Genomic DNA, 25,048 nt, shown 5'->3' with positions numbered 1-25,048 from the left:
AACATTCAATGAATAAAACCCAGATTTGCACTGGCACTGTTATACCAGAAAGTCTTCTTAAATAAATTTTACTGTTTGCCAAATTAATCATGCTCTGATTGCTCTCATCTTGAAGATTTCATTACATCAACTCACAATATAGCCATACATGACCTCACATCAGTATTAAAGACTGGTTTATGCTGAATCTGCAGAATATGATGTGAACATTTTTAGAGTTTTAGACAAGTTGAACTGGTTTTGTGTCATACTTATATCCGGTGTATTGTTCATTTATATGTGAACAGATTAAACAGTTTTTGCTAACAAACTGTATTTTTCTTCCTCACCTAAATTGACACATGAATATATATATCTGTATTCATCTTAATCAAAAGCACTTACCTCATATTTGCGTCCAAATTAAGGTAACACAAGTTGTGACCAAATGCAATTTCGCAAGTCAAGGTCGACGTACAGAGCATGTTTGCTTCAAGAGTCAGTATGATAGGAACGTTTACATGAATGTTAACAAGTATTAAATCAAATAAGTTGCAAAGTTCATGATCTTTTCCAGCTTATAATATTGGCACCCAGATTCCTTCTACACATAAACTATCAGGCTATACACAACACTGAAAGTCTGAAACACATAAGCCATCTGCTCATATATACAGGTCACATTCAACAGTAGGATTTCAAATCTGAGGTTTACATTTAGGTGTTCAACCATAATTCAAAATAGCAAGTGGTTATTGTTTCAATTCATTTTTAATTCCATTTGTAAAAGTTTCATTCAAGTTCGTTATTCATTTCCAAAATGAATGGAAGTCTATTTAAAAAAAATTCTACATGAAGTTTTCCCTTTTATGAAAATTCATCGTTTATTTCAAAACAAAATTCTCGATGTCTATTATACAAAAATTTTATAACACGCATGAAGAATACTAAACTACTTTCACGATAACACGCATATGCATAATATATAATAATAGATCATTATACATTATAATGTTAAATTTCTAATAACAATATATGTCCTGATAGATCTTTCTTCTTCTTCTTTCAATCATATAACAACTCAAAATTAAAACTAATTTTTCATGAGTTCCAACATGATTGTAATCCTTTATTTGTTTGAATGAAAGTACTTTTGCATCAAAAATGGTTGTGAAACTTATGTTTTTATGATAAAATTTTCCGGATAGAATTAAGTTGGATTCTCTAAGCAAGGAATATGACATCAGAATGAGTAGGCGTTGGCATCTATCCATCTAACATGCGAAGTGAAAACCGCGCAGCTACCAAAAACAAAGCGAAAGTGTGACCAACTGTTCGCATCGACCGATCATCGTAAGAGTCACTGTCTTCACCTGCCGCTTGGACTCTACCAAGAATCAATCTTCCCAAACCCAAATTAGTCTATTCATCGTTTGTATCGTATTTCCATTTTGCATTATAACAAGAGCACACACCAAAATCCCTTCTCTTCCTCACCAACCCTCCCCATTTGCCTTCATTTCTTTTCACTCTGTCTTCACTTTGTTAATCTCATACCAATAATGGGTTCCATTTCCAAGCTCTCCAATCCCTGCCCTGCTTCTTCTCTCTCCTCCACTTTCAACCCCAAAGCTTCCAACCCCAAGTGCTTGATCGGCTTCCTCACCACCACCTCCACCAACAACAGCTTCACCTCCAAAACCAAGCTCTCCGTACGAAGCAAGCCTTCTTCCAGAGGCTCCCTGATGTAAACTTTCAATCTTTATCTTAGTTATTATTATGCATATGCTTAAATTTGTTATCTTTATGCTTGTGGTCTTGTAAAGTTGTGTTTTTTTGGATTGGTATTTGATTGTTTTGTAAATGGTCGTCTTATTGGGGTTGCATGGTTTTGTTGGCAGAGTGAGATGTGCTCAGGGTGAAGGAAATGGAATCCCAACAAAGAAGACTTACCTCCATGAGCTTTATGACAAGGAAGGACAGAGTCCATGGTATGATAACCTCTGCAGACCAGTTACAGATCTGCTTCCGCTCATTGCTAGCGGTGTTAGAGGTGTTACAAGTAACCCAGCGGTAATTTTCATCGCTTGTTTTGTTTTCAGAATCATACTTAGCTCTGACATGCTTGGATGATAGTTTTGTTGTTTTGGAAGTTGAATGGGAAGTGGGGATGGAAGTGAAATTATCTTTGGAAATTGCTTACTTGAATATGTTGTTTAATTTTCATGTAATCATTGATCTAAATAGTTCTCTGTAATGTATGGTTGCAGATTTTCCAGAAAGCAATATCAACTTCAAATGCTTACAATGATCAATTCAGGTATTCGTCTGAGTAATAAAGACTGATCCCTAGTGTACATGTTGTTTGTTTGGAGGAGTAGAGTCGGTTGTTTAGTCTCTTGGATTTAACGTAAATATAAATATTTGGAGAAAGATGTAGTTGTATACTTGTATAGGTGATGGATTGCCTAAGGTTGGGATAACAGTCCTTTTTCGGACAGTGCTAAGTTACAAAAAGAGGAGTTAAGGCCGACTAGGCTTATCATAATATCATTATTCTTTTTTCTTTGTTGGGAGGGATTGTCTTTGGAGATTCTTTAGTTGGATTGCATGCTTATATTAGGATCTTAACAATCTGTTGGACTCTAGTGGCATTCTTAGTTCTTCTAGTAGAGGGTCATACTTTATTACCAATTAGTTTTTCGCATGATCTGCTGGTTGTAGGTTCTCGGCATCTTATTGCTAAGTTGGAAGTATTATTCCGATGTCCATTTTTTTTCTTTTCATGTTAGTAACTTCAATTAATGAAATTTGCAGGGAACTTGTACAGTCAGGGAAAGACATCGAAACTGCATACTGGGAACTTGTAGTGAAGGACATTCAAGACGCTTCCAAGCTTTTTGAGTCGATCTATGATCAAACTGATGCTGCTGATGGCTATGTTTCTGTTGAAGTTTCTCCCAAACTTGCTGATGACACTGAAGGGACTGTGGAGGCTGCAAAATGGCTACATAAAGTTGTTTCCCGTCCCAATGTCTACATAAAGATTCCTGCTACTGCCCCATGCATCCCTTCCATTAAGGAAGTTATAGCAAATGGCATCAGTGTCAATGTGACTGTAAGTCAACTTAATGCATCTTTTTTCAATCCGTATCCTTTTTACTCCCCCTTTTCCTCCTCTGTATCATGTTGCTGAGTATTTGCTTAGAATTTTCTGAATGTTATTTATTTCTTCCACCATAGTTGTCATAAAGTCATGTTATATTCCAAAAAATTGTGCACTTTTTATTCACATATTTCCTTTAGAAAATCAGATACCAGTACCCATACAGATTCATAACTGTTACTTCCTCTTAATTCCCGTGTGCAGCTTATATTCTCTATCAGTCGATATGAGGCGGTCATTGATGCGTATTTGGATGGCCTTGAGGCTTCCGGCCTAAATGACCTTTCCAGAGTCACAAGTGTTGCTTCTTTCTTTGTCAGTAGGGTTGACACCCTTATTGACAAGTTGCTTGAGAAGATTGGAACTCCAGAGGCCCTTGACCTCCGAGGAAAGGTAAATCAGAGACTGTACTACCATCGATTGCACATGCTAGATCATGAACTGCATCCTATCTCCACACAATCTCAATTGTTGGAATAGATTTTTTTACGAATCCCCATAAATAGGATCAAACCTTAGTTTTTTTTTCTTTTTTATGGATGAACTCTGCATGTTTTTACATTTAGGTTTGACATACATAACATATATCACTGTCAAGACCTAAGTTAATTAAAGAACCTAGATGTTTGAGACCTGCTCATCCTGTGAGTTAAATGTTTTAGGCTGCAGTAGCTCAAGCCGCTTTAGCGTACCAACTATACCAGAAGAAATTCTCAGGTCCCAGATGGGAGGCTTTAGTGAAGAAGGGTGCTAAGAAGCAGAGGCTGCTGTGGGCCTCGACCAGTGTCAAGAATCCCGCCTACCCTGATACTTTATATGTTGCTCCTCTCATTGGTCCCGACACGGTGAGTCATTCCCATCCTAATGTCTATTGCTTGATAGTTAAATTTCAGAATTATATATTGTACTTTTCAATCTTAATTGGTTGATTAATATTGCTGAATGTTTGATTCCAACTTTCCTTTTGTAGGTTTCAACCATGCCAGATCAAGCTCTGCAAGCCTTCCTTGATCATGGAACTGTTTCAAGGACGATTGATTCCAATGTATCAGAGGCTGAAGGCATCTACAGTGCACTTCAGCATCTAGGAATTGACTGGAGCTATGTTGGTGACCAACTCGAACTTGAAGGAGTGGACTCTTTCAAGAAGAGTTTCGACAGCCTGCTTGATACTCTGCAAGAGAAGGCCAATTCTCTCAAGTTGGTTAGTCTGTAAGATGTGATCATTTCTTTATCCAAGTCAATAAAGTTGCTGGGGGTTCTGTCTTCCTGTAAATTTAAGTCCGAGTGCTTTGTGAGACGATAATTATGTTTTGATGAGTTCATACCAGTTTCATAGGTCTGAGATGCCTTACTTTGTTCTTGCATTAGTGTTTTGCAGTGTTTCCTTTTAATCCTTCCCTTACCCTCAAATGCTTAAAATTGTTGGGCAATTTTCTTCATGAATGTACGATGGTATTCAGATTTCAGAGAGGGTGAAAACCTGTGTCATGTTTTATCTGGAATGGAGAATTACTGGCTAGTTAGGTAATCCTCACTGCTATGTAATGCTGTTAGTTTTCATAGTGCTGTTATAAACAGAAAATATGAAAGCCTAGTCACACGTAGTGGCATCGCGTTATTTCGTTGATATCATTTTCATGGTGTCAAGTGTCAACATCCATATAAATGTAACTTGGAGTCTTGGACAACTCGATTATATAACTCACTACTTTTCTTGCCCAAATTTGAAATGCGTTGTAGCTATGAACACTGGTGAAATAAGTGACCTTAGTTCAAATCAAACTGTTAAAATAGATGAGACTACTGCTATTGCTTCCACAATTCTCCTATGAAATGCATCCTCATCCTTGATTTCTTTGCTCAGCAAGAGTGAAAATTGGAGAAGGTTATTCTAAAGCTTCTCTATAGCTTTTGATCAACCATAAGTAGTAGGACACAGTAGTAGCATTGAAGAAAATGAAGAAATTGACCAGTGATTTCGACCATCGGTCAACAAATTTCATTTCTTCATTTTGCCTGCTAAGATACCACCAGCCCCACGTTTGGTTATAAATGATCCTTCTGGCTCTACCCTTCTTCAAAAGCTCACAATCTCTGCATCCAGCAGTACTGTTGGACAAATATGAGCACTGATTTCATCTCATCGCCATAACACTTCAAAGCCAAGCTATGAATTCATTGTAGTTGCTCCACCTAATATTCATACACTGATTTACATCAAAACCATCGAAACCTTCGTTTAGATAACACCTTCAAAATTCCCCCAGGCCTCAAAAAGTTGTTGCAAGTCCATGACTAGGATGATATCAGTTGGAACATGGCCGTAGAAGTGTAGATTTTCATAAAGAATTATAGAAAGCAACACAAAAAAGACCAACCAAACTCAAAGAACTCGTTGTTCACTCCAGAAGAGGTTAAACTTGAAACCCCGTTTGTTTATACTCTACCGATAACTTAACAAAGTAAGAATAATGATTTCGACCCAGTACATTGGTCGAGATTGACATCCCTCGTGTAATAAGACCATGCTGCACATTCCATGATTAAGCAAACTTGGCAAAATGAGGCATCAGCACGGTACTTGATTGATTCACTTAATTTACTGGCCGGTTATTCATACCCTACTCGTATGTTTGGCTAGAATATTAACTAGTGTAGAGTTACTAAGTTTAGATTGCAGACCATACTCTAGCTTCAGCGTACAAATTCATTGATGAAGTCTTTTAGCTCAAATGCAAATGTTGCCTCAGTTGCACTGCTGTTGTTGCTTGCCCTCATGAGCACATCAAGCTCAACTCCACTATCATCGACATTTTATGACAAAACTTGTCCGAGTGCTCTCGCTACCATCAGAAAATCCGTAAGAAAAGCAGTGGTAGCCGAACGCCGGATGGCAGCCTCCCTGGTACGCCTGCATTTCCATGACTGCTTTGTTCAGGTGCTAGAATACAACTATAACGAACTGGGTGTTAAACTGTTAATGTCCATCATTTGAATTTTGAACGTTTGAAGTATAACTTACGGTGCAGTATTTGTGTGTTTGCAGGGTTGTGATGCATCAATCCTACTTGATGATACTGATTCTATCACAGGCGAAAAGAGCGCACTGCCTAATCTGAACTCTGTGAGAGGATATGAAGTCATAGATAATGCCAAGTCTGCATTGGAGAAACTATGCCCTGGTGTAGTTTCTTGTGCAGATATCGTCGCAGTGGCTGCTAGGGTTGCTTCAGTTGCTGTGAGTACTTTATTCATTTCCTTTGCCATTTTTTTCTAATCAACTTCTAGCTTAATTCTGATAATGTGTATGCATATAGGTTGGAGGTCCAAAATGGACGGTGAAGCTTGGAAGAAGGGATTCGACCACAGCAAGCAAAACCCTAGCTGAAAGCTCGCTTCCCAGTTTCTTAGACAGCCTCGAAAGCCTTACTAACAGATTTTCTGCTCTAGGGCTCAATGCCAGAGACTTGGTTGCGCTGTCGGGAGCACATTCAATCGGACAAGCTCGGTGTGTCACATTCCGGGGAAGAATCTACAACACGACCAGTGACATTGATGCAAACTTTGCTCGTACTCGCGCACGCAGTTGTCCAGCTGCAGCTAATGTTGGTGATGCAAATTTGGCAGCACTTGATTTGGTGACACCCAATAAGTTGGACAACTACTACTTCGAGAACTTGATCGAGAAGAAGGGTCTTCTTGCCTCTGATCAAGTTCTCTTTAGTGGAGGATCCACTGACAGCATTGTTTTAGAGTATAGCTTCAAACCTGCACAGTTCAAGGCTGATTTTGCGACCGCCATGATCAAAATGGGAGACATTAACCCTCTCACCGGCTCAAATAAACAGATAAGAAGGATTTGTAGTGCTCTTAACTAAACACTGAGTCTTCACTATCCACGTCAATAACAAAGCAACAAAAATATAACTTGTTCTATTGTTCCATTGTATCATTATACTGTATTTCATACAATAAATCCATAGATCGTGTGAGAAACAGAAATGAAATACGTTCTTCCAAATCCTGTTGTGGTCAAGTCATACTTATGTCAGTAATGTCGCATAATTTTTTTTTTGTGAAATAAAGGGCTGGTGTTAATGAACTTTACTTCATTACAAAAATGGAATTAATTTTACAGATGGAATTTGATTTTCGAATAACATTTATTTTCAAGATGAAATGAGTAGTGAGTACAATATGGATAACAAGTGACATGCTTAAAGAATCGAAGTTTGTAGGACTCTAGTGCAATGTGTCATACTAAAGCACAAGGTTGAACCTGAGGATGAGAGTTATGGTAAGGACTTACTCTTCGGAAAGGTTGGCACTTTGTGAAAAAATTGGGTAAAATTTAGTTAGGATTCTTAAAATGGAACGACATAAACCACTACAAATAGCTTAGTGGTTCATGTCTAGTAAGTGTGTTCTCCAACCTAAATTTAAACCTCAAAAGTCCGAAACTATTGAAGTGGCCCTGTAACCCTGTGTTGTAACCTTGTAAAGTTGTAATGCACTATTGAAAGCGTTTTATATGTGCCGCAAATAAATGGAACTCAAGAAAAAGGGAAGATGATAAAAGGAAAAAAAGAAAAAAGGAAAAGAAGGTTCGAGTTTGTTTGGGTTGACAAGTTGAGGCCGTTATCTTCCCGCGAAACACATTTCCAGTCACACCCCACTTCTCTCTTCCCCTACCTACACAAATGGCTTCAATCTCACCCATTGGATCTCCACACCGACCCCTAACCTCATCTGCCGGAAAATCTCGCACCCCGGTTCGGCGCGGACCCCAGTCTCTTCTTTCTCTGGAAGCCTCTGATTCAGCTGCAGGCGGTTAGTAATTCAGCTGGCTAATACAGTTGGATACTTACTTTGTATATTCTCATATATATACATTTGGTTCATCACCAATGAGATTGAAAACGCCTTCAACTGTTTGATAGGTATAGGTGGAAGCAGCAATGTTGTTGACCGAAGAAAGATTCTGTTTTCATCGATGGGGCTTGTGGCTGCAGCTGTCTGTAATAAAAATGTAGCCTTGGCGGCTCAATTTGCAGACAGTGAGTCAATTTTTTTCTATCATGTTTGTCTTTCTGTGTTTCAAGATCTTAGATTGCTTGCAGTAGTTGTGTAATATGTTTGCACTATTGCTTACAGTGCCGGCACTTAGGGGCAAGGACTACGGAAAATCGAAGATGAGCTATCCGGATTATACGGAAACTGAATCAGGTCTTCAGTATAAGGTTTTATGTTCTTGAAGATCATAACCTTTTTGTTAGTTTCGAAGTTTCTGCTACTTTGTTTATCTATGTGTGTTCATCAATAATGCAGGACTTGCGAGCAGGAAATGGCCCCAAGCCTAAAGTTGGGGATACAGTAGTGGTAAGCCACCCATTGCTTGAGTGAATGCTTGATTAGTTGAGTCTTTAGGTTGACATTACAAGGCATTTGTTTGCAATTAGGGTGATTTTAGGCTATCGGCTAGCTTCCATCAGTTGAACTCAAGATTAGAAGTCAGGAACCTCTAGGAGAAGAGGTTGTTGGATATTTTGCCTTTTTGTTTTTATTGGCAAAGCATGAAGCTTTCAACAGATATTCATGGACCCTTGCCATTTTTTGATGCTATTGATTTGTCTTAAAGTTGTATTGATGTGATCTGTGATCTGTGATCTTTGGGTGCATTTTAGGTTGATTGGGATGGTTATACTATTGGATACTATGGTCGCATATTTGAAGCTCGAAATAAGACAAAAGGTGGTTCATTTGAGGTATGGATTATTTCTGATCTGTTTCTGGGGACTTAGATGGTGTTGCACAAGCTCATTTCATAGTTTTGTTTCATGAATGCAGGGTGATGACAAGGCTTTTTTCAAATTCAGAGTAGGATCTCAAGAGGTGAGAAACCCGTGACACAACTGAAACAACAGATTTTGATAATTGCAGTTAATTTTTTTTTTATGGTTGTTGTCTGTGCTTCTAAATTGTTGGTGTTTCTTTTGTCCTCTAAAATCTATAAAAATTCAGGAGGCATTGATTAATTTTTAACAGTGTAGATTAGGATCTAATTGGGATAATAATGAGAAACTATTGCACCGTACTGGAATTGCTCTTTGCTGTGTCAATATGCTATTACTTACTGTTCAATCAGCAACTGTAATGGCTGTGCATTTCTTAAATCTTCAGGTGATACCGGCTTTTGAGGAAGCTATTACAGGCATGTCTATTGGTGGCGTTAGAAGGTGCTGCATCTTGCTTTCTGTTGCTTATAGCATTTTCTTAGGAAAATTTCAAGCTGTTGGATTCAATGCAAGTAGAGTTTGTCACACATTTTATGCAAATTTCACATTCTAGCTCACAGTGATGCAGGATTATAGTGCCTCCAGAATTGGGATATCCGGACAATGACTACAACAAGAGCGGCCCAAAACCAAATACATTTTCGGTAATTTTTGTGTTCTTTTGGTGATTCTTGTATGCATTATGCTAATTCTTATGAAAGTGCGATTCTGATATTTCTTAGGGCCAACGAGCCTTGGATTTTGTGCTGGGGAACCAAGGGCTAATAGACAAGACTCTTCTGTTTGATATCGAGCTGATTAAGATCATACCAAATTGATTTCATATCAATTCAAGATCTTATCTATCAAGAGTACCTTATTCTCTTCGGGAATGCTGAGTGATACTAATCAATTAGCTTCAGAAGCTGGATTGTTGAAACTAGACAAGCATAGAGCTCTTTTTCTATGAAGCCAACCAAGCTCGTTACTTTTTCAATTGCTTGAACTGGAAACTCGTCAGTGGTGGTAAATATCCCATGAATAATGAGAATGAAGAAACTGTCTAGTATTGCCTAGTACCTACCTGCGTCATCTTTCAGATGTAATATACACTACTTTTTGCACCACATTTGTATAGTCAAAGATTACACTTGCAAGTTGTAACACTGAGCTATAACGACTGGCCGATGAATGCATTACTTCTATACAGGTAGCATAATATTTTCACTACAAACAACCATCCAGAAAGTTACAGCTACAACATTTATCATCAAATTCGACCAACTAATAAAACAGGTTCCACAATCCAATAAAAGAGAGCAAGACAACACCAACAGTTAATCGGAAAAGGAGGGAAAAAATCAACACACACGAAGGACCAAAAACATCCTAACAAAAAACATAAGTTTAACCATGGCAACCACCAAATGGCTGTTGCCATTAATTAGCTGAAAGCTCCCTTCGCTTGTACCGGACCATCACCTCTCCTTTCACACCAACAACCATGGCATTCCAATCAGTCTCCGGAAAAGGTGAAATCAGCTCCAACTCAAAATTTCTCAGCAAATGGCTCCATATAGCCTTTATCTGCAGGTATGCAAAAGGCTCTCCGAGACATCCATGCCTGCCACCTCCGAATGAGATATATGAGAAGGCCCCTGCGGCCTTGTCTTCCTCTCTTCCAACAGAAAATCTATCAGGATCATAGCTGTCTGGGTTCGTGAAGATATGAGGAAGTCGGTTGGCAAAAGCTGGTGATGTGGCAACTATATGTCCCTTCGGAATGTCATATTCTTTCCCATCACGAGTTTGTACGCTGAAATCACTATGCGAGTGTCGTAGCAACATGATCAGTGGAGGGTGCAGTCTCAGAGCTTCCTTGATGCAACGATACAGTGTGTCCATCTCGGACAATATATCATGATCAATCTTCTTCCCATGCTTAGCCATAAGCTTTTTCTGCTCCTCTGACACAGCAGATAGGTACTGTTTGTTCTGGAGGAGATAAGCCCCAGTCCAAGTGGAAGTGATAGAACTTGTATGTTGCCCAGCAAAGAGAGCAGCAATGAGCAAGCCAGTGATCTCAGAATCAGTTGTTTTTCGGCCGTTTTTGTACCTAGACTCGATGAAATATTGCAACATGTCATTCTCAGACACCTTAGCACTTCTGCGGGAGTTTATGATGTTTCCAAAGATTTCTTTAAGCTTCTTGCGTGCCTGGTCACGGCGGCGGTGAGCTGGGATGGGCAGGTATGGAGCAATGACACTAATTGGAAGCATGCCATTGTCAAGTTCATGGAACAATGATGAAACATCATCAAAGAGTTTATCACGAACTTCACGACCCAAGAGGCATCTACTGGCTGTCAGGATAATCAGATGCTCGAGCTCATACTTCAAGTCCACCTCTCCACTGTCTCCCCACTTGGAAAAGTAATCCTGTCCAGTACAGTAAAAATACATCAGTTAATCCTTCACATGTACAAGTATTCTGCCACCAGATACCATGCACAACTTCAAAGTTCAAAGTCTCGAAGTCTCTTTACTGAACCAAATGCAAGCCGATTGGAGTGAGTGCTTTTACTGAATCTTAGTAAGAGTAGGTAGTTCTGTGCATCTATTTGATGCTTGGGGATAGATAACTGTCATTCTGACTGTTAAAAAAAGAGTAAATAGTGGCATGTATTCTGAGTGAGGGGAGGGATTAATGAAATCAGTTACCATATTAGAAAATTCTACATGGTTACTTATCTCAATGCAGAAAAACCTTAATACACATGCTGCATTTTGTCTTCCTTTTTACTCATGAATATATGCACTGATTTATTAATTTATTGGGGCAAAACAACTAAAAGCACCAGCCTTAAGGGCTACTCAATTGCTTGCATTTAATAGTCTGTAATGATTTCTAATGTCTCTCTCACAAAAGCAACAACCACTCATTCGACTCATAATTTGCACAGACTGACAAGTGATTCTCCTTCTCAAACATTGACCAAGACTCGATCAAACTGGTACTCTCCTAGTCATCCTCTTCCTAAGCACACACATATACAAGTTACTAAACACATCAACGAAAGATCAAACAAACGATGCAGAATGCAATGATAAACAAATCAAAGATCCAACATTAGTACCGAAATGTACCTCTGCTTCCGTAACCATCTGATCCACATATCCCTTAAGCTTATTCACCCTCAGCGCCTCCGTAAAGAACCTAAACTGCTCCTGCCTCACAGTATAATCCACATCAAACACAACTCCGGGTCCGAAAGTGGGCACATTGAACTGATACACCTCCTGCTGGCTAAGATCAGACTCCGGCGCCTTAAAAAAGTGCGCAGAAACCTCAGGACCAATCAAGAACGTAATCTTCTTATGAAACAAGTTCAATGTGAACACACTCCCAAGCTTAGGGTACTCCTCTCTAATCATCACAATGGGACCTTTCAAGAACCTAATCAAGCCACCAATCAAAGGCACGCCCTTTACTGTTGGAGGAAGCCGGTGTCCAGATCGGCGCCGGATTATGATAACTCCGATAAGAACAGCCAATACCAGAGTTGCCACAATTGGCATAGCCCCATCTAGAAGCTTGGTATCCACATCCATTGTGAACCGGTCCAACTTCAGGGACCTGTCTGCAAAATCCACACAAAATTCAGTGACCTTTTGAATATAAAGTCTGAAACTTTGAGCAAAGTATTGAAACTTAACTTTAAAAGTGATAAAAAGATTGAAACTTTGGGTATGAGATCTAAGATTAAGCAAATATAAGCAATTGGGTAGTGGGGAATTGAAGAGGAACCTCGATTCTGACGGGAATTGAGAACAATGAGGATGAGAGATGAGACAAGTAGAGAGACAATGCAGTGAGGAAAATAAGACTAGTATTAGGTTAGATTTGTGCGTACCAGATTAGAGAAAAGATAGGAGGAGAGAACTATGAGATAGGGAGTAGTCAAAAGCTGAAAAGGCCAAGTAGTAGTGGTAGTAGTCGAGTGTGGGGAGTTTAAGCTAATCCCTATCAGTGTGGCTATTTAAAGGGGTGTGATCAGAGCCGAGCCGTGAGATTAAGCAGAGGCTAATCCAGTCCCAACCTTGGCTTAGCTAGTCCGACTCAGCTGAGTTATAAAAAATCTGGGAAAACAATCAAATCATGGTTACAAGTGTAAGGCTGCGCTAGTTGGATCCAGGAATACGGTGGGTTTATGTCACGTGGGGTGGTATTGTCGTACACGTGTGTAGCTGTGATTGGGAGTTGGAGTTTTTATGATTCTAAGCACGTGACAAGTTGGGGGATCTGCGAAGGGAGTGTACACGACAGAAAGACACCCAGGATGAGTTGAGTCGGACCATGCAAGTCACAGGTGGGTTACAACTTATACGTGACACTCATATATATTTAAATAAGGATCCACATTTCGCATTTAACTCGTAATCCACTAGTTGATGTATAAAGGCATTGGTTGAAATTAATGCCAACATAATCAAGTATTAAAATTATGAGCATGGAAGAACTTTTGCTACTAAATGTATAAAAGAAACCATATTTTGTGGCATAGCTTGAAATCGAGAGTAGCTGAAAACACGATAATATCATAATCGTAATGATGTAATGTAAATGAACCACTTAGCCTCAACCGGACAGAGGGATTCCGGTTTTGAATAATGAGTTGATATAGTCTCGGCAATGAGCTTCTTGAATTTGATACGAATTTGATACGAATTTGATTTACTCTGACCAACCTGGTGGCTGATGTCTCAAGAGACCTTGGAAATGCAAAATGGAAGTGAAAGGAGTCACAGGAGAGGTAGGGGTTTGGGAAATGATATATAGAGGCTGAACCAGTAATATGTTAAACAAGAAAAACCAAAATCACCAACTGATCCCTGAATATAAGAAAGCAATAATGCTATGAGCATCACAACAGTTTCACACCTTCTACATGCGAACTAACCACTGGATCAATTGCTTTCACCAAAACAGAAAAAAAAAAAAAGGAACCTACGCAAGGAAATCGGATAGTATGATAAACAAAGGGATGTGGTGATTTCTCCTTGCGTCCATAGCTTCGCCGGTCAAAATTAGGGAACTTTGTAATACTGCTTGAAGTGACTAGCGAAACCTTAGAGGCAAAATAGAGGACTGATTACTGATTACTTCATGTTATGCAATGCGAGGAAAACCGAAGAAATGTCAATTCTCTCAGCTCTTATGTTTTTCCTTGTGTTTCTTTGATGACCTTTCTCCTGAAGAAGTAGTTGTGCTACGACCTTGTCCTGATGAAGTAACGCCACTATGACTTCCACCTGGGGAAGCATGCCTTTTTTTCCGAAGATGTGATGAGTCTCTCTGAAATGTACTTTGAGTAGGAGTTGCAGTAGTTGTAGTTCTTGTACTGCGTGAAGGAGTTTTCTGGGAAGAATGTGTGAATGCCATTGAGGACGATATCTGACTCTTTTTTCGGGATTTTGCCATTTGAAGCTCTTGACGTTCCTTAAGCTCACTAGGCTCGGGGTAATGCACCAGAGAAACTCGCCGTGAAATCTTCCCAGCTGCCAAGACATAACACAACATGGATACAAAATATGAGCAACTGAACCATAGCCAGCCAAGAGGCAGCCATAGTTGTAATTTGAGCAACACGTAAAAGGGGGAAAAGTCCAAGAGAGTAATTTTATCATCTAAACCCGCTGAAATAACCACAAGACAACGCAAGACTTAAACTAGACCTTGTTAACATAGCATCACACGATCTGACAACAAAAACTTGCTACTGGTCTCCCCACCTGTAGTAGAAGATTAAGACCTTGAAAACAGACTCACATGACCAAATAACAAAACAAGCTATATATGAGCGGTAAATACAACATCTTTTTTTTTTCCTTGGCTAGCATGGAGCCTAATAACTAGTTGCTTTAACTAGATTGACATTAAGTGTTGAAATTTGCCGGACCTAAATTGTAAAATGTAGCGCAAAACTAATTATACAGCGAGTTCTAACAAAAAAAATCCAAAACTTAAAACTAGACAACATAGCAAAGCAAGCTACCAATCACCTAGAGTTTATAAAACTGAAATACATTGCAAAAGAAACAGCCAGTGTATGTGCGGCATGTTTAATCTTTAGGAACAAATTGTGAAATAATGTATATAAACTATGCAATTACACTCGCATGTACTGTAGAGCAATCTCAAACCATAATGCATACCCACAATGCAAATTTTGTTTCAATACTGAAAAGTAGACACCACAACTGAAGTGAAATTCACATCTGCTGGACATATTTATAGTTTGATAGATTTTCAGCTTAGTGAGCTTACCAATTTTGGTGCCTGAGGAAGAAGATACAAAAACTGTTGCATTTGACTCTTGAATTGCAGAACTGACCAGGTCATACTCTTTCCCTGTCAACAATTAGAAACATTATGTTACGTCTCGAAAGTAGAGTACATGCATCACAGAGTTACATCCGAAACAGCTTCTTCGCATATTAAAAACACCTTGACAAAAGTATTCAAAGGAATTTGCCTCTTCTACTACTAGAGTTTGATGTATAATTACCAGATGCGCCTTCAAAAGTGCTCAACTTTCCATCCCCTTGAAGCTTGAGTGTCAGCTCTTTACCATCATAATCTGGATTCTGCAATACAATTGGAGAGCTAATCCAATGACTGCAACACTCATGTCATTCAAAATATAACAGCAACGTTAAACTTAATTGCAGACTGCTAGTTAAAGCTACTAGCTTTGTTTGCTCAATAAATTTGTCAGTAGCTTATTCTCAATCATATTAACAAATTCTAATTCAAGACTGCCAGTACGGGTTTTAAGGTGTTCTGGCTCATTAAACAAAACAAAAAACAAATTGTTCATAATAATTTCTCTTCATCCAGAAATTGGGTTTCCAACAATATAAACCTTCTTCCCAAATAGAAATCACAGTATTGAATCTTGTTAATCATTCTTGCTAAAAATTGGGACTGAAGCAGAAATACTAGAACAAAGAAAAAAGAACATACTTGATTTTTAGGCCACTGAATGAGCCAAAGCTCAGTAGAATCGTTCACGTCGAAATCAACCAGTGGGTCTTTACCATTTTCTTCAAAATCTTCCGGAGGTTTATAGCCTTGTTCCTTACCCATCACTACCTCTTCTCTCTTCCTCAGCTCAACTTTCAAGCAAACACTACCTCTTCACTAAAGACAAATATCAATCAGATAAATACAATCTCAGTTTGACTACCCTGTTCAGATTGAACAAGATTAAACCACATACATATGTTTATAAGATTAGGAGGAAGCTAGAAGAAGAAGAGTACCTGTTTGAGCAACTACGCGGCTGCGGTCCGAGACTTGGGGTTTGGCGATTCGTCTTTTTACCGAATCACCCCTGCCCCCTTTTTTGGATTCAGTTGGGCCACAATTGTAATCTGGGTCGGGTTCGAGCAGGGAGCTCACACCGCAAAGGGAAAGTTGACCTCGGCCGGCTATCTTACTTCCGAGAATAGTGTTCACTTTGTGTGGTAAAGAGTGAAACTTCTCTAACTAAAATTAATGAGACCATCACTTCTATCAGCTCAAAACTGGGCAAATTAGTTCACTGAACATGAGTTTCGATATTTCAGTAATACACATGTTATGTTAGTAAATACTAAATACAAAATTTTAGTAATTTAAAATGAGGAAAACAAATCTAATTGTGTGTTCCGACATGTTCCAACTGCATGCTACAACGTTCACAACGTAAAACACTTCGATCAAATTCTAATTGCGTTTCAAAAGTAAAAGAGCAATATTATACCTCAAGTCCTTAAACCCTTTTTAGGGTATGCTCAGAAGACTGGCTTTCCAACCGTTTTGCCTCCCTAATCCAAATTCTTCTCTTTGTTTATGTTTTAATGTTCATTCTTGATTTGTTAGTTGTATTCGGTCACTTTGTGTTTACATGTGCTATAAAAAAAAACCACTCAAATGTTACTCAATTTGAAATGATCTTGAGTTTAGAGAAATGTAAACACAGTCCTAGTGACTTATAAGACACGCTTCAATACTCTCAACGACTTTGATGGAACATCCAAAAGTGTTCCCATGCGCAACCAAAACCTATCTTGACAATGGTAGCTAGGCTAACAAAAGGATAAAGATTGTCATGAATCTCTCAACTACTAAATTCACGTAATCATTATCGCAGTGCATTATTGAGATAGATATGCACAACGACCATGTACTTCCCTGTTCTTTTCATAGGGGCACACTTCTTAACTAGCCTTAGAACCAGGCCATCTTACACATCTAATATCTTCCTACCATGACTTCATCATCCTTCTCTGAATCTCTTTCATTCCTTCCTTAATGACAATCACTCTATATGAACCCAACTTATGACCCATCACACCCACCCTTTGACAGAAAAGAACAAACACACAACGGTGACAACGGTAAGAATATCACTCCCCACCATTTCTTCACCGAACCCAGTTCAGCCAGATAGCACATTGATCCCCACCGGCATTCAACTCACGAACCTAGATTAGTAAAAATCGTAGGTTTAGGCAAGTATTCAGAGTAAAGATATGGGTGCACCGACTATGAGTTCGTTCTTTGGTACGTATGCATTGATCAACCTCAACGATTGCAGTAAGTATGGTACTAGTTTCTGTACGCACAACCTCCAACAGTACGTGGTGGACATTACTATACGCGTCTGTATTGTTGTTCATTTTTCATTATGAAGTCTTGACACACCATTTATTGACGTTGGATCCACTTCTAGTTCTATACACGTGTCTGTTGGATCTCCTTTAATGTTGAAATCATAGCACTCTCTAACTATTAACTACCCAGAAACATGATTCTCTTTTCGTCGTAAAGTTTTGATTTTTGGGATCTCAGGCCAGGGTACAGTGCGCCATCCTTTCCAGTTCTGAGCTCCATGCTCTTTCGGTGTTCAAAGGCTGCAAAGTTCAGTGTATGGTCTTATATATATTAAAGTTCATTACTTCAGCATTAATAGTTTTCTTCTAATTGTTTCTGCACTGAGTTCATGATTTAGTCATTATTTCTGTGCATTCAGTAAAAGATAAAAAAGATTGTCATAAATTTTACAAATTGTTTTGAAGGTCTGGTTTCAGCTAGTAATAACCAGAGCTTGAAATAGAAGAACTGTAATTCCAAGCTACTGGATGTTTGGGGTTGTCATCTTTGTTTTTGGTTTGTAATTTGTTTTCTGTTCTTTTCATAATTCTTTGTTTTGGGTAGAAATACCAATTAATTAGATCCTCATGTTATATGACAGACCATAACATTTTGTAGGGCGGTAAACGATGGGAAGCAGAGAAATCAAGTCGCCTGAAGGAGGGATAGAGAATCCAGCTAATTTGGAAGAACAATATTCGGACACAAATCCAAGGAAGAAGCTTGCTTTTTACTTCATAGAGTCTGATGATAGGAGGACAGCTTTTGGAAGGGGCTATACCGGAGGAACTACACCGGTTAATATCCACGGCAAGCCAATCGCTGATCTTTCCAAAACCGGTGGTTGGTTTGCTGCCTTCTTCATATTTGGTAAGCACAAAGCCTATTCAATGTCATATGATGTGTGAATATTATGTTGTATTATGAAACTAATGAAAGTTTACATTTGGATTTTGGTCCAGGAAATGAAATGGCAGAGAGAATGGCTTATTTTGGACTCTCAGTCAATATGGTGGCCTTCATGTTCTATATTATGCATAGACCCTTCAGTAGCTCATCAAATGCAGTTAACAATTTCTTGGGGATATCTCAAGCTTCTTCTGTTCTTGGTGGTTTTCTGGCTGATGCATATCTCGGTCGCTATTGGACTATAGCAATCTTCACAACTATCTATCTTGCAGTAAGTAGCCAAGTATGAAATGCATATGAGATTTCAAACCAGTGATTACTTGTGAGCTGATAATTTTTCATTTTATTTTCATATAGGGTTTGACAGGGATAACTTTATGTGCAACAATGGACATTTTGACACCGAAACAAGATCAATGTGACCAGCTATCCCTTCTTTTAGGCAACTGTGAGCCAGCAACATCATGGCAGATGTTCTATCTGTATTCTGTTCTCTACTTAACTGGATTTGGAGCTGCTGGTATAAGGCCATGTGTGTCATCTTTCGGGGCTGACCAGTTTGACGAAACAAGCCCGCAGTACAAGTCTCACCTGGATAGGTTTTTCAACTTCTTTTATCTGTCTGTCACCATAGGAGCTATTATAGCCTTCACTGCAGTTGTCTATATTCAAATGGAACATGGCTGGGGACTTGCCTTTGGGTCACTGGCCATAGCTATGGGCATATCAAACTTTGTGTTCTTTCTTGGTACACCTCTCTACCGGCATAGACTACCCGGAGGCAGCCCTCTGACACGTGTTGCGCAAGTATTGGTGGCAGCCTACAGGAAGAGAAACGATGCATTTTCTAGCAGCGAGTTAATAGGCTTGTATGAGGTTCCTGGAAAACAATCTGCTATAAAGGGTAGTAGAAAGATTGCTCACACCAACAGTTTTAGGTATCTTTTTTGTTTAAATTTTACTGCTCTTCTTGAATCATATACTTGATATCGGTTTTTATCTCCCAGCTGAGTCCTGTTTTACAGATGGTTAGACAAAGCAGCTCTGCAGCTGAAGGAAGATGGAGTAGACCCAAGTCCTTGGAGGCTTTGCACTGTGACTCAAGTAGAGGAAGTAAAGATTCTATTGAAACTCATTCCGATCCCAGCTTGCACTATAATGCTTAGTGTAGTCTTAACTGAGTATCTGACTCTCTCAGTTCAGCAAGCATACACTTTAAATACCCATATGGGTCACCTCAAGCTTCCTGTAACATGCATGCCAGTATTTCCAGGCCTCAGCATATTTCTTATACTGTCCCTCTATTACTCAACATTTGTCCCCCTGTCGCGGCGCATCACAGGTCATCCTCATGGTGCCTCTCAGCTACAAAGGGTAGGCATAGGTCTGGCAGTTTCAATCATATCCGTGGCATGGGCTGCGATTTTTGAGAGGTACCGGAGAAACTATGCAATAAAGAATGAATATGAGGCTAGTTTCTTAACTGCAATGCCTAATCTTAGTGCATACTGGTTGTTGATCCAGTACTGCCTCATTGGCATAGCTGAAGTGTTTTGCATAGTGGGATTACTAGAATTCCTGTACGAGGAAGCTCCAGATGCCATGAAAAGTATCGGATCTGCTTACGCTGCACTAGCTGGGGGATTAGGGTGCTTTGCAGCCAGCATATTGAACAGTATCATCAAATCTGTCACAGGCAGCACAGAAAAGCCATCTTGGCTGTCACAGAATATCAATACTGGTAGATTTGACTATTTCTATTGGCTACTTACAGTTTTGAGTGTAATCAATTTCTGCATATTCCTGTATTCAGCACAAAGGTACAAATACAGGGCAGAGCAGCAAATTGTAAGCAAGATTAAAGAAGAACTCATCCAAGGGTAAGATATTGAAACCCTTCAGCAAGAAATGTACTTATTAGACCGAAAAGAAATGCATTATGAATGATATCCTATCATTTAGTGTACTAGTTGCAGGGAAAAGGTCAAGCAGTAAGCAAAACAGGAATTACCATGTTTAGCATTATACATTGCCGATTGAAAGAAGCTGAATTGTATCTCTTTATCACTGGAGAAATAGAAGGAACAATTGGTTGCATGAACTTTTACGTGATAACACTCGTTATTCTCCTAGAGATTGAAAAAACAATTACTATTCAGGAAAATAACTACCCTGTTTTATATGCACGCTAGCTAAACTAAACAAAATCTCACTTTCCGAAGTAGAAAAAGAGTTGGCGTTTGCCATTCATATGGTTTCTTAAAATTATGTTTACAGTAACTGAATATGGTGCCACACTGATCTGGAGTTCTATACACGTAATGGGGCATGCAGACATGAAAGCCTGAAGAAACACAACAAAATATTACAAATTAGTGGCACAAATAACAATTGGTTCCATCTCTGCAAACCTTATAAACAGCACGACTTTTTTATTTACAGAAACTCATAGCCGCTCCATATGTATTTGCTCTATTACTTTGAACTCAGATATTAAAAGTTAGGGGCTTTCACAGAACAACATCTCCTGCCATTCCAGAAATTAACAGTCAAAATATGAAATGAAACAACTATTGCACGAGAACTTGCAATATCTTTGATCATGATGAAAAGCTCAGATTTTATAGCCTAATATCAAAATTAGCTGGTTCAGAAATTGAGTTGTGGGCTAAAGGAACCAGGGGTTGAAAAAATTCACATAAATTAAGAATTTAAGGTGATGCTTTAAAGTTTAAGCTAAAAGAGGAAACTAGCATAGAGCATACCTTCCCACAAATTGGACAACTTTCACTTCTTTCCAACCACTCATAAATACAGCCAAGGTGGAAATGGTGCGAACATCTTGTTGTGATTTTAGGATTTTCAGTGGTATATTCTGCAAACATGCAAGTGATCTATTTCAGTACAGTGAATAATTGAACAAAGTCCCTCTTTATATTTTTGCCTGCAGCATATCCCATGATATTTGTTGTACAATGCTAACTTAAAGAACTTACCATCAAGACATGTAGGGCACACATCATCATCTTCAGAAGAAGGCACCACATAAGTTAGCCCATATGCGACTTTTGATGCTAGATCCTTTTCTGAGGTCTCTGATTGCCCTATCTTACAATCTTCTTCAGTCTCAACTCCATTCCGTTTCTTCGCCGATCCCAGGGATTCTGTTCCAGAACTGCTTCTTCTCACTTGTTGCACATCTTCTTGCAAATGTGTCATTGATTTCTCACGCCTAGAGATTAAACCGTCACGCTGCAAACGTGAGTACCTTTGATCGGCATCAAAGGGTGATGGCCTGGCCACTGAGAACTGAGTATCATTTGAGGGGTTATTAGCTACTGTTGTGCCGGTTCCAGTCGGGACAGAAGAAATAACCCCTTGGTTAGGTGATGGAACTGATCGCCCATCAAGCCTTTGAAACGGTGCACTATACTGCACGAACATAATGACACGACAAAACATACAAATATCAATTAAAATGTTGAAGCGAATTCAAATCACAAATCCAAGTGCAATTGCATTGATAAACTAGATATATCTGGAAGAAAGCTTTATAACAATAACTTCTGACAGTTTCATCTTAGTTTAATGTTAGTCTAGTAATGCAAATGATGTGATCACTTGGAACTCTACAATTTCCTACCACTCAAGTGAAAACTCTACAATTTTCTAGCTCTCATTTGGCTGTCCAATGAGTTTCACGGTATCCACTTTAGTGTCCATTAATGTAACAGACAGTGTAAAGAACTATTAGAGTTACTCAATTGAGCTACTCAGTAGCTTAATCGCATTACGCTTACCCCACTGAATAGCTGGTGGAAGAAGTATCTGAGGCACGCGCAATGCCTGTATACTGGATTGCTCGGAAGAGAATACTCTTCAAATTCATCGCCACACGGACAGCAGCAAAGAGAACCCATCTCAATGCTTTTTCCAACAAAACCCCAAACTAACACACAAATCAGAAACACAAACACTACTCTTCCCTCACAAAGGCTCCTCCTTTAATCCAAAAGTCTCCCTGAAATTCAATATTTTCCAATGTCAGCAAAAATTAGAATCAAGAGAAAAGTAATATCATTGCTGGGTTCATGCAAGATTGCAAGTACATGATTCCCTAATCCCCGATGGGGCAAATGAGACACTCTCTCACCCACAATGTGAATCACACATAGAGAAGAAAAGCACCAATTTTTTTACACTCACCCAAGATCAAAACTTGTAACCTGAACAATTATATCTATATCTATCAGATGAAATCTCTGGAGGTAAGCACAATTGCATTCAAGAATTACAGTAACAACCCAGAAAAAATTTGGGATTTTGATTGAAGAGAAGAGTAAAAGGTTTGAAATTTGAAGCTGGGGAAGTGGGATTGTAACAACATACCTTGTGTTGTGGAGTGGATAAGCGAATAGATTAGGAAGAGAGAGGGGGAGAGAGAGAGAGAGAGAGAGAGAGAGAGAGAGAGAGAGAGAGAGTAAAAAGAGGAGGAGGGTGTTGTTGAAAGCGAAGACTTTGGGAGAGTCCACAAAGGCTGGGGGGGGGGTTCTGGTTTAAGGGAAGTTTCAAGAGAGAGTAGAGAGAAAGAGTGAGGTGGGTGGTGGGCTCAATCAGAGCGATACATGATTATTTTAGATGACAAATGAGAAAGCTTTATTTGTGGAGTATGGACCGGGTTTATTTTTCTTTGTTCCGGTCAATTTGGACCGGCTCAATAATTATTTTGTCTCTTAAGCGAATATATTATGAGAATAATCCCCCTAATATGACCCAAGCGATTCAGACAAGCTGTCGCTGAAGTCTCTTTGTGCATCTGTTAACCATGATTCAAGTTTTATAAGACATATAGCACAATTGAAAACAACAAAAAGAAACTAAAAGGCATAAGAAGCTTAGAATCAAAGTTATACATACAAAGCAAAAAAGATAAGCTAGGAGCACGGAAACACGGGGAAATGTGCGTTTCCCGCTTCCGAAGTGAAACTAATACTGAACCGCGACGGAAACGTATTTTCAGAAGAAAAAAAAAGTGTTTTGAAAACGCGGTGAAAACGGAAATATGGAAGGGAATATGCTTGTCTTACTGCAAATATAATATTAAATAGGATTCCTCATAAACAAAGTAATCAATCTCCTCATGAAATTTGGAAGGGAAGACTGCCTACTTTGAAAAAGATGAAAGTGTGTGGTTGTCTTTCTAAAGTTCAAGTTCCTTTACCAAAGAGAACTAAACTTGGACCAAAAACAATAGATTGCATCTATATTGGCTTTGCTAATAATAGTACTGCATATAAATTTTTGGTTTACAAGTCGGAAGTGGAAGACATTAATAAAAACACAATCATGGAATCTGCCAAAGCAGAATTTTTTTAGGACATTTTTCCTTATAAGGATAAAGATAAAGAAGGTTCTAATCCAAAGAAAAGGACGGTGTCTCAAAGAGAGTTAACACAAAGTGCCGATATTGGTAGGATTGATGCATCTTTTGATGGTCAAGAAGTTGAACCGAGAAGAAGCAAACGTGGGAAAATTGCCAAGGATTTTGGACCAGACTTTATGACCTTTGCAATTGAAGAAGAACCTCAAACTTATAAGGCTGCTATAGAGTCATCAGAAGCACCTTATTGGAAAGAGGTCATCCAAAGTGAAGTAGAATCCATTATGCAAACAATACATGGACATTGGTTGATTTACCTCCGGGACATAAACCAATAGGCCATAAATGGATTTTCAAAAGGAAATTGAGATCTGATGGTACCATAGAAAAATATAAGGCTCGTATAGTAGCCAAAGGGTATCATAAAAAAGAAGGTATTGATTTCTTTGATACTTATTCACCGGCAACCTATAAGGACGTTAATTGCTATAGTGGCTGTTCACAATTTGGAAACCAAATGGATGTGAAAACTGTATTCTTGAATGGTGAATTAGATGAAGAAATATACATGGAACAACCCGAAGGGTTTATCATTAAAGGTCTAGAAAAGAAGGTGTGCAAATTAGTTAAGTCTCTTTATGGACTTAAGCAAGCTCATAAACAATGGCATGAGAAGGTTGATAATACACTATTATCAAATGGTTTCAAAATGAATGAATGCGACAAATGTGTCTATGTTAAGGAGTGTAAAAATGCATGTGTCATTGTATGCTTATATGTGGATGATATGCTAATAATGGGAACAAGTAAAGATATAATTAATCAAAACAAGAAGCTACTGCATTCTTCTTTTGATATGAAAGATATGGGCATAACCGATGTCATTCTTTGTATTCGAATTCTAAGGAACCCGGATAGTTACACACTTACTCAATCCCATTATGTGGAGAAAGTCTTTAGGAAATTTGACCATTTTGATGATAGACCAGTTGTAACTCCATTTGATCCCTCTAGTCATCTTAAGAAGAATCAAGGTAATAGTGTGTCTCAATTGAAATATACACAAATTCTTGGTAACTTAATGTACATAAAGAATTGTACAAGACCAGATATAGCATATAGCTTGAGTAGACTTA

At 38.8% G+C, this 25,048-nt stretch overlaps 7 protein-coding genes across 16 annotated transcripts; 4 read left to right on the top strand and 3 right to left on the bottom strand.

Annotated features, from left to right (window-relative positions):
- Positions 1 to 1,429: 1,429 nt before the first annotated feature.
- On the top strand, positions 1,430 to 4,775 carry LOC126792837 (uncharacterized). The gene is made up of 7 exons (XM_050519315.1): positions 1,430 to 1,726; positions 1,881 to 2,052; positions 2,250 to 2,299; positions 2,797 to 3,097; positions 3,350 to 3,538; positions 3,808 to 3,990; positions 4,116 to 4,775. Exons 1-7 carry the CDS (start codon positions 1,542 to 1,544, stop codon positions 4,359 to 4,361), a joined length of 1,326 nt encoding a protein of 441 aa, XP_050375272.1. The 5' UTR covers positions 1,430 to 1,541; the 3' UTR covers positions 4,362 to 4,775.
- A 10-nt stretch (positions 4,776 to 4,785) lies between these two features.
- On the top strand, positions 4,786 to 7,026 carry LOC126792838 (lignin-forming anionic peroxidase-like). The gene is made up of 4 exons (XM_050519316.1): positions 4,786 to 4,815; positions 5,868 to 6,086; positions 6,195 to 6,386; positions 6,466 to 7,026. Exons 1-4 carry the CDS (start codon positions 4,786 to 4,788, stop codon positions 7,024 to 7,026), a joined length of 1,002 nt encoding a protein of 333 aa, XP_050375273.1.
- Positions 7,027 to 7,780: 754 nt separating this feature from the next.
- Positions 7,781 to 10,041, top strand: LOC126790559 (peptidyl-prolyl cis-trans isomerase FKBP19, chloroplastic). 2 transcript variants are annotated; one of them, XM_050516850.1, is made up of 9 exons: positions 7,781 to 7,978; positions 8,095 to 8,205; positions 8,303 to 8,388; positions 8,477 to 8,527; positions 8,833 to 8,913; positions 8,996 to 9,040; positions 9,329 to 9,384; positions 9,512 to 9,587; positions 9,666 to 10,041. In XM_050516850.1, exons 1-9 carry the CDS (start codon positions 7,849 to 7,851, stop codon positions 9,759 to 9,761), a joined length of 732 nt encoding a protein of 243 aa, XP_050372807.1. In that variant the 5' UTR covers positions 7,781 to 7,848; the 3' UTR covers positions 9,762 to 10,041. The 2 variants fall into 2 exon arrangements, with proteins under 2 accessions (XP_050372807.1, XP_050372806.1); XM_050516849.1 differs by having other exon boundaries at positions 8,089 to 8,205.
- Positions 10,042 to 10,162: 121 nt separating this feature from the next.
- LOC126790558 (obtusifoliol 14-alpha demethylase) lies at positions 10,163 to 12,969 on the bottom strand. 3 transcript variants are annotated; one of them, XM_050516847.1, is made up of 3 exons: positions 12,837 to 12,969; positions 12,070 to 12,563; positions 10,163 to 11,361 (listed from the first exon to the last, which is right to left on the bottom strand). In XM_050516847.1, the coding sequence occupies exons 2-3, from the start codon at positions 12,532 to 12,534 to the stop codon at positions 10,363 to 10,365; spliced, it is 1,464 nt and encodes a 487-aa protein (XP_050372804.1). In that variant the 5' UTR covers positions 12,535 to 12,563; positions 12,837 to 12,969; the 3' UTR covers positions 10,163 to 10,362. The 3 variants fall into 3 exon arrangements, with proteins under 3 accessions (XP_050372804.1, XP_050372805.1, XP_050372803.1); XM_050516848.1 differs by having other exon boundaries at positions 12,640 to 12,919; XM_050516846.1 differs by having other exon boundaries at positions 12,731 to 12,919.
- A 790-nt stretch (positions 12,970 to 13,759) lies between these two features.
- Positions 13,760 to 16,294, bottom strand: LOC126791174 (mediator-associated protein 2). 2 transcript variants are annotated; one of them, XM_050517587.1, is made up of 5 exons: positions 16,249 to 16,294; positions 15,950 to 16,126; positions 15,492 to 15,570; positions 15,251 to 15,334; positions 13,760 to 14,481 (listed from the first exon to the last, which is right to left on the bottom strand). In XM_050517587.1, the coding sequence occupies exons 2-5, from the start codon at positions 16,070 to 16,072 to the stop codon at positions 14,132 to 14,134; spliced, it is 636 nt and encodes a 211-aa protein (XP_050373544.1). In that variant the 5' UTR covers positions 16,073 to 16,126; positions 16,249 to 16,294; the 3' UTR covers positions 13,760 to 14,131. The 2 variants fall into 2 exon arrangements, with proteins under 2 accessions (XP_050373544.1, XP_050373543.1); XM_050517586.1 differs by lacking the exon at positions 16,249 to 16,294 and having other exon boundaries at positions 15,950 to 16,204.
- A 1,089-nt stretch (positions 16,295 to 17,383) lies between these two features.
- LOC126789980 (protein NRT1/ PTR FAMILY 6.1) lies at positions 17,384 to 20,585 on the top strand. Of its 4 annotated transcripts, none has more exons than XM_050516096.1 (6): positions 17,384 to 17,533; positions 17,822 to 17,897; positions 18,242 to 18,493; positions 18,586 to 18,803; positions 18,890 to 19,470; positions 19,558 to 20,585. In XM_050516096.1, the coding sequence occupies exons 3-6, from the start codon at positions 18,253 to 18,255 to the stop codon at positions 20,414 to 20,416; spliced, it is 1,899 nt and encodes a 632-aa protein (XP_050372053.1). In that variant the 5' UTR covers positions 17,384 to 17,533; positions 17,822 to 17,897; positions 18,242 to 18,252; the 3' UTR covers positions 20,417 to 20,585. The 4 variants fall into 4 exon arrangements, with proteins under 4 accessions (XP_050372053.1, XP_050372052.1, XP_050372051.1 ...); XM_050516095.1 differs by having other exon boundaries at positions 17,384 to 17,566; XM_050516094.1 differs by lacking the exon at positions 17,384 to 17,533 and adding an exon at positions 17,561 to 17,606.
- Positions 20,586 to 20,810: 225 nt separating this feature from the next.
- On the bottom strand, positions 20,811 to 23,063 carry LOC126789981 (E3 ubiquitin-protein ligase At3g02290-like). Of its 3 annotated transcripts, none has more exons than XM_050516099.1 (5): positions 22,686 to 23,063; positions 22,333 to 22,553; positions 21,529 to 21,964; positions 21,298 to 21,407; positions 20,811 to 21,059 (listed from the first exon to the last, which is right to left on the bottom strand). In XM_050516099.1, exons 2-5 carry the CDS (start codon positions 22,450 to 22,452, stop codon positions 21,033 to 21,035), a joined length of 693 nt encoding a protein of 230 aa, XP_050372056.1. In that variant the 5' UTR covers positions 22,453 to 22,553; positions 22,686 to 23,063; the 3' UTR covers positions 20,811 to 21,032. The 3 variants fall into 3 exon arrangements, with proteins under 3 accessions (XP_050372056.1, XP_050372057.1, XP_050372058.1); XM_050516100.1 differs by having other exon boundaries at positions 22,922 to 23,063; XM_050516101.1 differs by lacking the exon at positions 22,686 to 23,063 and adding an exon at positions 22,642 to 22,660.
- Positions 23,064 to 25,048: the final 1,985 nt, after the last annotated feature.

Source organism: Argentina anserina, chromosome 4 (genome assembly GCF_933775445.1).
Source record: "Argentina anserina chromosome 4, drPotAnse1.1, whole genome shotgun sequence".
NCBI classification, from domain to species: Eukaryota; Viridiplantae; Streptophyta; class Magnoliopsida; order Rosales; family Rosaceae; genus Argentina; species Argentina anserina.
The sequence above is the reverse complement of the archived record's forward strand: the minus strand, read 5'-3'. Positions and strand labels throughout refer to the sequence as shown.

Excerpts from the sequence above, each read along its gene's own strand:
- LOC126792837 (XM_050519315.1), top strand. The coding sequence starts at position 1,542 with ATGGGTTCCATTTCCAAGCTCTCCAATCCCTGCCCTGCTTCTTCTCTC. Across the intron at positions 3,098-3,349 it reads GCATCAGTGTCAATGTGACT|CTTATATTCTCTATCAGTCG; the intron begins GTAAGTCAACTT and ends TCCCGTGTGCAG. Across the intron at positions 3,539-3,807 it reads CCCTTGACCTCCGAGGAAAG|GCTGCAGTAGCTCAAGCCGC; the intron begins GTAAATCAGAGA and ends TAAATGTTTTAG.
- LOC126792838 (XM_050519316.1), top strand. The coding sequence starts at position 4,786 with ATGGTGTCAAGTGTCAACATCCATATAAAT. Across the intron at positions 4,816-5,867 it reads GTGTCAACATCCATATAAAT|TCTTTTAGCTCAAATGCAAA; the intron begins GTAACTTGGAGT and ends TCATTGATGAAG. Across the intron at positions 6,387-6,465 it reads CTAGGGTTGCTTCAGTTGCT|GTTGGAGGTCCAAAATGGAC; the intron begins GTGAGTACTTTA and ends GTATGCATATAG.
- LOC126790559 (XM_050516849.1), top strand. The coding sequence starts at position 7,849 with ATGGCTTCAATCTCACCCATTGGATCTCCACACCGACCCCTAACCTCA. Across the intron at positions 8,389-8,476 it reads AATCAGGTCTTCAGTATAAG|GACTTGCGAGCAGGAAATGG; the intron begins GTTTTATGTTCT and ends TCAATAATGCAG. Across the intron at positions 9,041-9,328 it reads TCAGAGTAGGATCTCAAGAG|GTGATACCGGCTTTTGAGGA; the intron begins GTGAGAAACCCG and ends TTAAATCTTCAG.
- LOC126790558 (XM_050516847.1), bottom strand. The coding sequence starts at position 12,534 with ATGGATGTGGATACCAAGCTTCTAGATGGGGCTATGCCAATTGTGGCA. Across the intron at positions 11,362-12,069 it reads AGATGGTTACGGAAGCAGAG|GATTACTTTTCCAAGTGGGG; the intron begins GTACATTTCGGT and ends TGTACTGGACAG.
- LOC126791174 (XM_050517587.1), bottom strand. The coding sequence starts at position 16,072 with ATGGGTAAGGAACAAGGCTATAAACCTCCGGAAGATTTTGAAGAAAAT. Across the intron at positions 15,571-15,949 it reads TTCAGTGGCCTAAAAATCAA|AATCCAGATTATGATGGTAA; the intron begins GTATGTTCTTTT and ends ATTGTATTGCAG. Across the intron at positions 15,335-15,491 it reads CACTTTTGAAGGCGCATCTG|GGAAAGAGTATGACCTGGTC; the intron begins GTAATTATACAT and ends AATTGTTGACAG.
- LOC126789980 (XM_050516096.1), top strand. The coding sequence starts at position 18,253 with ATGGGAAGCAGAGAAATCAAGTCGCCTGAAGGAGGGATAGAGAATCCA. Across the intron at positions 18,804-18,889 it reads TCACAACTATCTATCTTGCA|GGTTTGACAGGGATAACTTT; the intron begins GTAAGTAGCCAA and ends ATTTTCATATAG. Across the intron at positions 19,471-19,557 it reads GCTCACACCAACAGTTTTAG|ATGGTTAGACAAAGCAGCTC; the intron begins GTATCTTTTTTG and ends CCTGTTTTACAG.
- LOC126789981 (XM_050516099.1), bottom strand. The coding sequence starts at position 22,452 with ATGGGTTCTCTTTGCTGCTGTCCGTGTGGCGATGAATTTGAAGAGTAT. Across the intron at positions 21,408-21,528 it reads GTGCCCTACATGTCTTGATG|AATATACCACTGAAAATCCT; the intron begins GTAAGTTCTTTA and ends GCATGTTTGCAG. Across the intron at positions 21,060-21,297 it reads GTTGTCCAATTTGTGGGAAG|GAGATGTTGTTCTGTGAAAG; the intron begins GTATGCTCTATG and ends CTGGAATGGCAG.